The sequence below is a fragment of the Calidris pugnax genome, unplaced genomic scaffold (genome assembly GCF_001431845.1).
Source record: "Calidris pugnax isolate Ruff unplaced genomic scaffold, ASM143184v1 scaffold108, whole genome shotgun sequence".
Classification (NCBI taxonomy): Eukaryota; Metazoa; Chordata; class Aves; order Charadriiformes; family Scolopacidae; genus Calidris; species Calidris pugnax.
Genome location: NW_015090845.1, coordinates 434,969 through 446,404, shown reverse-complemented (window position 1 = coordinate 446,404; position 11,436 = coordinate 434,969). Strand labels below are relative to the sequence as shown.

General features: G+C 50.5%; 1 protein-coding gene across 1 annotated transcript in view; it reads right to left on the bottom strand.

Annotated features, from left to right (window-relative positions):
- Window positions 1–2,821: 2,821 nt before the first annotated feature.
- Window positions 2,822–11,436, bottom strand: part of LOC106888436 (vesicle-fusing ATPase-like) — a 33,793-nt gene continuing 25,178 nt past the window's right edge. The window contains exons 9-10 of the mRNA XM_014942673.1: window positions 3,982–4,037; window positions 2,822–3,599 (exon numbers count right to left, since the gene is read on the bottom strand). Of these exons, the coding sequence (XP_014798159.1) occupies window positions 3,584–3,599; window positions 3,982–4,037 (72 nt within the window). The 3' untranslated portion in view covers window positions 2,822–3,583. The remainder of the gene's footprint in view (window positions 3,600–3,981; window positions 4,038–11,436) is intronic.

Sequence of the window (11,436 nt, the reverse complement as noted above, 5' to 3'; positions counted from 1 at the left end):
CCTCCCACCACACCAGGTTGCTCCAAGCCCCCTCCAACCTGCCCTTGAACCCCTCCAGGGATGGGGCAGCCACAGCTTCTCTGGCCAACCTGGGCCAGGCTCTCACCACCCTCACACCAAACAAGTTCTTCCCCACAGCTCAGCTCCATCTCCCCTCTTGCAGGGTCAAACCCTTCCCCCTCCTCCTAGGGCTCCCCTCCCTGATCCAGAGTCCCTCCCCATCTCTCCTGGAGCCCCTTGAGGGACTAGAAATAATAAAATGCCATATTCCCACACTGACTCCCAGCTCACACACAGAACAGCCCGTCTGATTCTCAGGACACGCTGCTGACACGCGGTGCCGCTTGTGCAGGAGGGTGCCCCACTCCGTCCCACATCTCTCCTGGAGCCCCCTGAGGGACTGGAAATAATAAAATGCCATACTCCCACACTGACCCCCAGCTCACACACAGAACAGCCCGTTTGATTCTCAGGACACTCTGACACACGGTGCTGCTTGTGCAGGAGGGTGCCCCACTCTGCCCCACGCCCCACGTTGCAGTGTCCCTCTGCCAGAGCCATCTCCTGCTGGGTGGCAGCGGGGACACCCTCAAAGCCACCCATTGTGACCCAACAACCAGGAATTCCAGCCGCAGGGAGTGTTTTGAGCTTAATGGCTTTGAGTGAAGCTGTCCCTGCGTCTGCCCAGCAGCCCCAGCCTTTCTCCACCACACTCCGTGCCCCCAAAACCCATCCCAACTCTCTGAAACACACATTTCCTCTGTTAACAACTCCATTTTAGAGAAGGTTCAGGTACTGTGTCCAGTTTTGGGCCCCCCACCACAAGAAAGACATTGAGGTACTGGAGCGGGTCCAGAGAAGGGCAACGAAGCTTGTGAGGGGTCTGGAGAGTAAGTCTTATGAGGAGAGGCTGAGGGAGCTGGGGGTGTTCAGCCTGGAGAAGAAAAAGACTGAGGGGAGACCTTATTGCTCTCTACAACTCCCTGAAAGGAGGGTGTAGAGAGGTGGGGGTCGGTTTCTTCTCCCAAGTCACAGATGACAGGACAAGGGGTAATGGCTTCAAGTTGTGCCAGGGGAGGTTTAGACTGGACATTAGGAAACAATTCTTCACAGAGAGAGTGGTCGGGCATTGGAACAGGCTGCCCAGGGAGGGGGTTGAGTCACCGTCCCTGGCTGTGTTTAAGGGCCGTTTAGATGCAGTGTTGAGGGACATGGTGTAGGGGAGAACTTTAGAGTAGGGTGGATGGCTGGACTCGATGATCCCGAGGGTCTCTTCCAGCCTAGATAATTCTGTAATTCTGTAAAAAGCAGCAAGAGGGTAAGGAGGGGGATGGAGAACTTGGCCTTTACTGTTTAAAGCAATGCAGTTCTCACCACAAAACCACTCTTGCCCATGTCAAAGCAAACGTGGTGGGAAGGCGCTGCCCGGAGTCATTCTCTTCTGCCACCTGCAGGAAACATCTTGGAGGGAGACGTTGGAATAGGCTGGAATGGGTGGGATGTCACCAGTTTGTCCTGGTTTTCCAACATGGCCTTCTTTAGTGTGATACCCCCAACTCACACCACTCAGGTATGACTTTGGGGCTTCCCCAGCACCGCAAGGTCCAGAAAGCTCTAGGATGGACTGAGGTTCTTCTCACTCACCTCCCTGTGGTCAGGATATACTCAATCCATCCAGGCTTAGGTACCAACCAAGTGTCCCTCTGGCCACCAGCAGCCTCGGAACAACCTTTGCTGTCCCCGTGCCACACATCAGCACCCTGCAGACACACACCCCTGGGTTCCACCAGCAACCACAGACACAGATGGCTCCTGGGTCATCACAAGTAGTTGTGCTTTTTATTGAATCCACTGAATGTGCAATTAAACCAGATATTTATTCATCAATATAGTTCCGGACAAAGACACAATAAGGTTTACATCATTTACTCCGAAATATAAGTTAACGTGTGCTGCCGTCGCTGGGACCAGCAGAGGGAAGAAAGGAACAAATAAATTCACAAGATCATACACAAGATGAGGGGGAATAATCACCACTGGGACTCGTGATGTCACCACAAAACACCAGCACTGCCAAGGGAACAGCGGGGAGTGACTCCCACACCCCCCAGCGCTCAGGACCACGGACCTTCTCCTGGGGAAGCACCCTCTTGCCCTGGGCAGGAGCTGCCAGCCCTTGGCAGCGCATCTGGTCAAGCTCAGGAAGCTCCACTGACTGAGATCTCATAAATGGCTTTGATTTCGTGCCCCACCGAACTGAGGTATGTTCCACGAACCTTATTAAACGTGTGGAGCCAGAGGAGCAGAGGGGAGGGGCCTCACGCAGCCCCCGTCCACAGCATCTCACCGACGCCGGGGGACTCCTGGGGAAGGACCACGTAGTGAAGTCTGATACATTCCTTTATTTCAGTGCAAAAACATGGCAATACACACCTGGTGCATCCACAGAGCTTGGCTTCCCCTCTTATCTCTAAGGAGGAATTTCAACCTTTGGTAACGCGGCAGAAAAACAGGATACAGTGAGGCTGGGGAAGGCCAAAGCCACCATCCATCCCCACTGCACACACGCTGAGTCAGCATCTCCACAACCACCGTCCAATCAACAACGAGCTTTGATGCCTTAAATACTGGATTTGGAAGTTCCCTCTACTCTGACCCACATAATTCCTTGCCTTCCTCCAGTCCCTAACGCCAGCAGCCAGTCCCTCTCATGGGGCACAGGGCACCCGGGCGCAGAGGGGAGCAGGGATCAGCATCCAGGGGTCTGGAGCTGAGTTATCCCGGGCACCGTCCGCCGGGAACAGCCTGGCTCGGTCAGCCAGTCCCTCTCATGGGGCACAGGGCACCCGGGCGCAGAGGGGAGCAGGGATCAGCATCCAGGGGGGCTGGAGCTGAGTTATCCCGGGCACCGTCTGCCAGGAACAGCCTGGCTCGGGGCTGAGTGAGGCGTGGGATGGCATGGGAAGCATTCATCACTCAGGGTAACACAGAGCAGGACTTTAATATACCTTCACCACAGACTGTCAGGTTTTATTGGAAATGGGGATTTCTCTCCTATCGTAGCAACTGGCCACAAGTGAGCGTTGGCGTCGGGACGTACGGGACATTTCCCCCATGCTAAAATCAAATGAGAAGGCAGCCTCGCCTGCACAGAGACAGAAGCACAGTGTTCTAGGAGACACTTCCACATGACATCAGGATATTAAAGACGAAGAATAAAGATACTGTATTGCACTAAACATGCAGATTCCACATCGGGTTCCTGGAAAGAGGGGAGCGTTTCGCTTTGTCCAGTGTGTTGAACGCAGAGGAGTAAAGATCCCAGGGGATATTCTCCAGGTTGGTCACTTTTCCAGCTGTTGATCTTGCACTTGGTCCACCTTCAGTCTAGGGTAGGAACTCTTGCAAAAGAAGCCAAATCCATGAGGAAAGCATGCACACGTACAAAAGCATCAAGCACACACCGGCACCCACTCACAGGCAGCCAGGACAGACCCTGCTGGGAGCTCCCCAGCACAGGCACTGCCCTGCACGTATTAGAAAGTCACTTTCTAGGAGGTGCCACTCTCAAGCCTGGGCTCAACTACTCCCTGTGATACCTACAGGGGAAAGAGTAGGAGATCCTTCTCTCAGAGAGGAGAAATACAAGAAATCAAAGTTCCAGATTTTAGATAAACAGCTGGATTTTAACTCTAGCAGAATCTCTTTGGACTCGCTTCAGTTGAAACAAGACAAATTGTGGTCCAGTATCTCATTTAGATTTTAAAGTCATGGGTAAATTAAGAAAAGCAGAGGATTCAGGCACGTGGGTGCTTGAAAAGTCTTCAGGACCTCCCCGCTCCCCAGACTGGCACACAGCTGGAGGGAGAACTGACCCCACCACGAGATCAGATACCCTGCACTGCCCTTCCTCCTCGCAGAGACACTTCTTCCTGAGGAGAAGGAAACTTTAAACAATGCTTTAAAATTAAAAGTACTTACGTTCCTTCTTCTCTCAGAAGAGCCAAGAATTTTTTCACCCGATACTCAGGATCCATCTAAACACCAAACAAAAGAGATCTCCGTTAATGCCACACAACCTTCCCAGCAGCCCAACAAAGCTCGTTAGCACAAGCTTAACGAGCTCACATAGCTACAAGGTGAGCCAGACTGGAAACACACACCAGCACTTCTGGTTTCGTGGTGATCCACACATTGGCTTCATCTCACACCCAGTTCTCTCTGGGTCTGCCCCGTTCCAGAGCCGGGGCAGCAAATTAAACAGCCAGGAGTGGAAGGGACTAAAGGTGTCCTCGATGTTCCTCTGTCCTCCTTACTCCTGGCAGCTCCAGCAGCAGAAGAGCCACACGTGGTGGCTCCAAAGGGAAACCTGAATCACAACTCACAGCTCCACCAACTCGTGTTGTGGCTCCACCATCCAGATCAGAGCTGCCTCTCCCCAGCGCTGAGAGACACAACAGGGAAGGGGGAGGACGGGCTACCAAGGAGACAGAGACACGGCTGCCATCAGAAGACACAACGTTCAGCTGCATCCATTCTTTGTGCCCATGATGGTTTGTTGATCCTCTCTAACTTGAGACGAGACAAACTGCCCCACTGCACCAAGATACAGCGAGTTCCGACTATAAACTCTGGGAAACTGGAGACCATTGGTTCTCAGAGTATCTCTGTGTTGGGTCACACCAGTTCCTTTGGCCCAGAAACCCCAACTTCTGTTCATTCTGCAATATCTCCATCAACACCTTATCTTTGACACACTGTCAAAAATACAGCGGGTTCATGCTGAAGACATTCAGTAAAAGGCACCATGAAGGTGACCACATGTAAGATTCCCAGCTCTATCACCCACTTGGTAATAAATCAAGTGCTCCACTAAATCATAAAACCAGGATTTATCCTTGGAGGGGGGAAGCAGCGTTTCAGACGTGCCCTGGTCTCCCCCCAAAGAGGCCGAACAAGGGCTCTGGGAACTCCTCTACCACGTTTTATATTCCTAAAGGAAAATTTCCACCAATTCCCCATGTGAAGAAGCCATCTATTTAAAACCACGACCACTGCAACTGAGAGCAACACAAATGTCTTCAAACCCAGCGTGGAAGAAAATAAATCCCAAACCAACACCAGTACTACCAGTGACGCAGGCAGGGAAGAGACATACAAGAATTTCTGCTTTGTGTTAAGAAAAGCCTAAAAATGTGTAACTTCCTCTCACTTTGCAATACGTCAGCAAGGCCAATGCCTCAATACCTCAATACTGAGCTATTTTTAGATAGAAAAATAAATGCACTGAAACAAGATGAGCTAAAGGAACTCACTGACCTACCAAGTTGGGTAACACACAAAGGAACCCTGGTCATGTTCAGGATCCCAGAAGAACAGAAGGGCTTCCCCACCACCAACGCGGTGTTTGAAATGTGTAATACAGGGGTACCAAGAGAGGGGCTGTTGTGCCCCAGAACTGCAGACCATGAAGATGGTGTCTGCAGTATCCCTCCAGCCTAGGTCTCCTCCACTGTCTCTCCCAGTCAACACTTGGCTACACAGGAAAAGCATCTCTCACTGCTTCAGTTTTCCCACTCCCACGTGTAGACGTGGCACTGAGGGACGTGGGTCAGTGGTGGGCTTGGCAGTCCTAGGCTTACGGTTGGACTCCATGATCTAAAAGGTCTTTTCCAACCTAAATGATTCTATGATTCTATCAGAAAGGCTGAGGACAATTGGGATTTACACCCCGAACACCGATTACTTCCAAGTCCCTTTCTCTGGGGAATGCCCAGGTGTCACCACACCACAGACTAAGCACCTGGCAAAGGGTCTCAGAGCTTCCCCATCCAAAGGGCTCTGGTCTGACCACGAGGCTGATCCTGCTGAAGCAGGAGCCTGGACTAGATGACATCCTGAGGTATGTTCCAACCTCTGTCCTGTGACAACTCAGCCACCTCTCCTCCTGTATTTCTGGATGTTTCCAGAATGGCTGGTACTTGATAAAGGTGTGACCACAACTCCAGGTGGCCACACAAAGTGGCATTTACTGGTAAAGTACAGACTAAATGACTGGGACAGCACAATGATGGCCAACAGCATCCTGGGCTTCATTAGGAGGAGCATTGCTACCAGACTGAGGGAGATGATTCTTCCCCTCTTCTCAGTGACACCACACCTGGAGAACACTGTCCAGTTCAGGGCTCCCCAGTACAAGAGAGACTGTGAGGCAGCAGAGAGAGTCCAGCAAAGGGTCACAAGGATGACCAAAGGTCTTGAGTATCTGTCACACAATGAGAAGCTGTGAGAGCCTTTGTTTAGTCTGGAGCAGAGAAGACTCAGGACTGGGGAGGGAAGGGTGGCTCTTACCAGGGTGTATAAATACCTGATGGGAAGGACTAAAGGAGAAGAGAGAGATGCTCTTCTGAGTGGTGCCTGTTGACAGGGCAGGAGGTCACAGGCACAAACTGAAATGTAGTTCCATGTAAACAGAAATCTTTTCATTGCAAGAGTGATCACACGTATTCAGGAATTGCCCATAGAGGTTATGGAGTCTCCATCCCTGGAAGTGTTCATGGCCCTGAGCAACTTGTTCTGGTTGATCATGCTTGGTCAGAGCAGGGGGTTGGACTAGATAAAGATGAAAAAAATGCTATGGGTGCAATTAGCAGAGTGTATCTGTTCCTGCTCTCAATGCCACTCACCCAAAGAGAAGAAGGTCAGGAAGAGCTTACTCCAGAGAACCAGACAGCAACTCCATGGTGCTGAAGTGCTCACTGAAAGTCCTGGACAAGAGGCTCAAAAATGTCTGAAACCTCAAGTTACACGGACAGCCCAAGGCTGGGAACCAGAATTATCAGTGCCACTCCCTCTGCAAGCTTTGGACAGCCATAAAAGAAAGGGGGTTGAGGAAAAGGACAAAATACATTTGATCTTCAACCATGAGTAGGAAAGTGCAGCTGAGAGGGATCCTGGGCCTTCTCGGATAAGACACACAGCATTTTTGTAGATAATAGCAGGAAAGACATTCACTTCTGAAAGGACTTCTTTGGAGGAGTTACTCAAGTAGCAGCCCACCAAGTCCTCAGATTTGACTTCTAATCTGTGGTCCAAGCTCACAGATTCTCCATGAGCTTCACCAGAAGAGTTTGGCAAATGAACTGCCAAGAAATGGGCCCTGCTGACAACAGTCCAAAACCCAAACTTTATCCATTCCTGTCGGAGCTGCAAAGGCCTGGTCCCCATCAAATGCTGATGTTGAAGAGGGTGGTGAGATGTCTATAATCATCTACACACACTCTCCCTGAAGGTGTGAGTTGGACTAGATGACGTCCTGAGGTCCTTTCTAACAAGAATGAGTCTTTGATTCTAAGATCTTAAGCACTCTGCAGATCAGGCAAACCAGTGGAAGGCAGCATGATGGTTGAAGGAGCAGCCACCCCACTGTGTAAGTACCTGCACTCCCCACAGAACCACTGCTGAGGGCAAACCCCCTGTGAGCACAGCAAGTGTTTCTGCTGCCGGGCACACCAATGCAACAGTCTATTGCACCAAACAGGGGGGAGAGTCAAGACACTTTGCAGAGGTCACAAAACCAGGCAATTTGCTCAGTGAAGAGAGAATCTTTCACATCTCAGACTGATGGAGCAAGGCATGGCTTCTGGCCATCCTCAGAAAGCCCAAAGCTGTCAGAAAGAGAATGTCAGGCACAACAGTCACAGCAGCCAGCTTGTTCAAGGATTACTTACTGCACTGACACAGGGACCAAGAGTATTATCCGCCTGCAAAGATGATGGTCCTGTTGCCAGGACCCTGGTGAAACCTTAGGAAACTACGGAACAGTCATCACCATCAGGAAATAACAACAAAGGACATCAGATAGTTCTGTTAGAAAAACCCAACGTGATCTAAGATGGATAAATACAAACAAATCACTTCTTTTCACTCTTTTGCACCAATGCCACCAGCTGAAGCGCAAACTTGCCAATGCCAGTGTCCTGCTTCCCAAACAGACGCTGCCTCCCCCACCCCTTCTCACTCGGACACAAGAAAGGGGCCAGGGTCAGACCCCGTGTCCACAGTCTGTGCTGACACAGTCCCTGCAGAGCCCATGGGGGAGGAACAGCACCTCTCTGCAGACACAATATCTCATCCAAAAGACTAAAGCAGGGAGCTGAAAGGCAACAAAGAGGCAAACTTGGTCAAATTGCTTATTAAAACAGGGAAATGCAAACCCAGAAGGTTGATGTGCCCTAGAAGGAGCAGGAGACGGTGTCAACCATCTTCTGCAGAAAGGCAACAAAGAGGCAAACTTGGTCAAACTGCTTATTAAAACAGGGAAACACAAATCCTGATGTGCCCTAGAAGGAGCAGGAGATGGTGTCAACCATCTTCCGCAAGAGGAATCAGGTTCAGGACTTTTGGATGGACACTCTACGTGGCCTATGAAAGCAGAAATGCTGCTGTCAACCTGGATGAAAGATCTTCTGGAGGAACAGCACAGAGACTGACCCCGGGACACAGCTCAGCCGGGTGGCAAGCAAATGGCTGTTCCTTTCTAGGTAACACAGGAGCCACAGGACGTGCCTGGGAGCCCTTAGGAAAAAAAGGCAAGTGAAGAGATGTCATCAATGTTCAGGCCAGAGAAGAGGAGATCCTCCTCCAAGACGTGCACACCCTTGGGTCGCGGAGTACTCCTGTAAAACCACCCTAAAATCCAAACCCTCAGCACGTCCAGATACAGTGTTTAGTTTGAAATAATACAGGCAGTATCATATGATGAGCTCTCAGAATAAGTTCCCGTGTAAGCTGAAATACATTACAGACAAACAGCTTAGATTAAATTAAGTGTTATTTACGCTAAACAGACGTTACCCAATCAGGAAACACTGGAGGTGCAGAAAGGGGCTTTCTGGGAAGCTGCCCAGCTCTTTGGGGTTCCTGCTCCCAGGAGGAGAGAGACTTTGGGTCTGGGAGTGTTGCCAGGGTCCAAGAGCCACAAGAGATGGCAAAACAAGGGAAGGAACCAGCCCCCAGCTGCGGAAAAAGGGGGCTCAGGTGTCCAGTGGCACTCGGGGCAGGGCAGGGAGAAGCCCATGTGGCACCTGAGAGCCCTGGTCCCTGCACCACAGCCAAGGACACTGTGAAACTAAGCTTTTCTGGGTTCATGTGGCAGATCCTGAGTGTTTCCATTCATTAAAGGCTTCTTTGGAACAAGAACAGAACATCATTCCATGCTCCATACACATGCTCGGTGTATACAAGATGACCAAAGGATGTGACACTAAATACGAGTCGTTCAACATTAAAGAAGGCCGGGAATAGCAATAAACATGGTTTGAGGGAAATTAAGCTGCCAAAAAGTGTGGGTTTACAAGGCTCGTTAACAAGGTAACAAAGCAACCCGAGATCCCAGAGCACCGTGGTGGTTCAAGAAAACATTCTGATATTGAGAGAGAGTGGCTCAGCAAGACTTGGGGCTGAAACAAACTGAAAGTCCTCTAAACAGCTTAAGAACACCTACATATTTCCTGGTCTAATAAAACAAGATTCAGTGACTGACTCAATGCTTATAAATACTTAAAGGGTGGGTGTCAGGAGGATGGGGCCAATCTTTTTTGCGTGGTGCCCAGTGACAGGACAAGAGGGAACAGGCACAAACTGGAACATAAGAAGTTCCATCTCAACATGAGGAGGAACTTCTTTCCTGTGAGGGTGGCAGAGCCCTGGCAGAGGCTGCCCAGGGAGGTGGTGGAGTCTCCTTCTCTGGAGACATTCAAACCCACCTGGACATGTTCCTGTGGGACCTGCTCTGGGTGATCCTACTCTGGTCATTGGACTGGATGGTCTCCAGAGGTCCCTTCCAACCCCATGCGATTCTGTGACTGCAGAGGAAGAAACTAAGTGCACAGTTTTTGCAAAGAATTAATTCACCATGGGAGCTAGTCAGCTCAATTTTGAGAAATTTCATCCAGCCCTTGGAATTCTGAAGGGATTTCAGATTCACGTCTCTTTCTAAAAAGCTGTGATCCAGCTCAAGAAAAAGAAGGAACTAGCATTGGACTTCTCATTTGGCGAAATTCTGCCAATTGGTGAAATTTCCTGTAAAAACCAGCCCAATTCGATATCATTGTGGTCTTTTAGTGCATTCAGATCTGAGAGTTCTCTCAATGAGAGCTTGGATCGCTCTCCTGTATTTATAGCGGTTCAGCAGATGGAGTCATGTAGACACCTCAGACCTTTGGGAACAGAACTTCTTCATATTTAGCTGCCATATGCTGTTACCTCAGCAATTACACAACTACCTGAAGTGAGTGTAATAACAGAAGTTGCTTTGCTACCAACCACCCACGAGCAGGAGCACAGAGGGACTATCAATCATTGGTACCACCAGCAGCCCTTCATGTTACACGTGTTCAATCCATCAGAAACAGCACAAAGTCACAGTTCTGCCTGTCCTCTCCCAGCCTGAATGATCACAGCCTCAGCTACAAAATGATGGTCTGGTTAAGATAAAAACAGGCCCAAGACCAGCTTCCCAGTCTGCCCAGTCTACAGGAGGGTGAAGCCTCCCCAGCATCCCGGCCACAGGGTGATCATAGGACCACAGAATGATATGAGGTTGGAAGGGACCTCTGGAGAACATCCAGTCCAACCCCCTGCCAGAGCAGGGTCACCCAGAGCAGGTCCCACAGGAACGTGTCCAGGTGGGTTTGAATGTCTCCAGAGAAGGAGACTCCACCACCTCCCTGGGCAGCCTCTGCCAGGGCTCTGCCACCCTCACAGGAAAGAAGTTCCTGCTCATGTTTAGATGGAACTTCTTGTGTTCAAGTTTGTGCCCATTTCCTCTTGTCCTGTCCCTGGGCACCACTGGAAAAAGCCTGGCCCCATCCTCCTGACACCCACCTTTAAGTATTTATAAGCATTAATTAGATCCCCCCTCAGTCTTCTCCAGACTAAAAAGCCCCAAGTCCCTCAGCCTCTCCTCGTAAGGGAGATGCTCCAGGCCCCTCATCATCTCTGTAGCCTCTGCTGTCCCCTCTCCAGCAGTTCCCTGTCCTTCTGGAACTGGGGAACCCAGAACTGGTCCCAGTGCTCCAGCTGGGGCCTCCCCAGGGCAGAGCAGAGGGGCAGGATGACCTCCCTCCACCTGCTGGTCACGTTCTTCTTGATGCCCCCCAGGAAATGGTTCCCGATGCCGGGAACAAGTCCAGGGTGAGCATTTCCACCCACGCTGCGGACTCAGAATGGCCCATAATTTACATGACCCTGAGTTCTGAGAAGAACCAACTCCTAAGGTCAACGCAGCAAAAGAAAACGTTCAGTGTCAGAAGAAGGAATCCATTGTCAAGGGGAAACGAAATGGGCTGCAACGGAGCCCGGCAGCCCCCGAAGGCCTGCACCTCTTAAATACATTTAATACATGTGAGCTATGACTTACTGACTTGCCTGTAG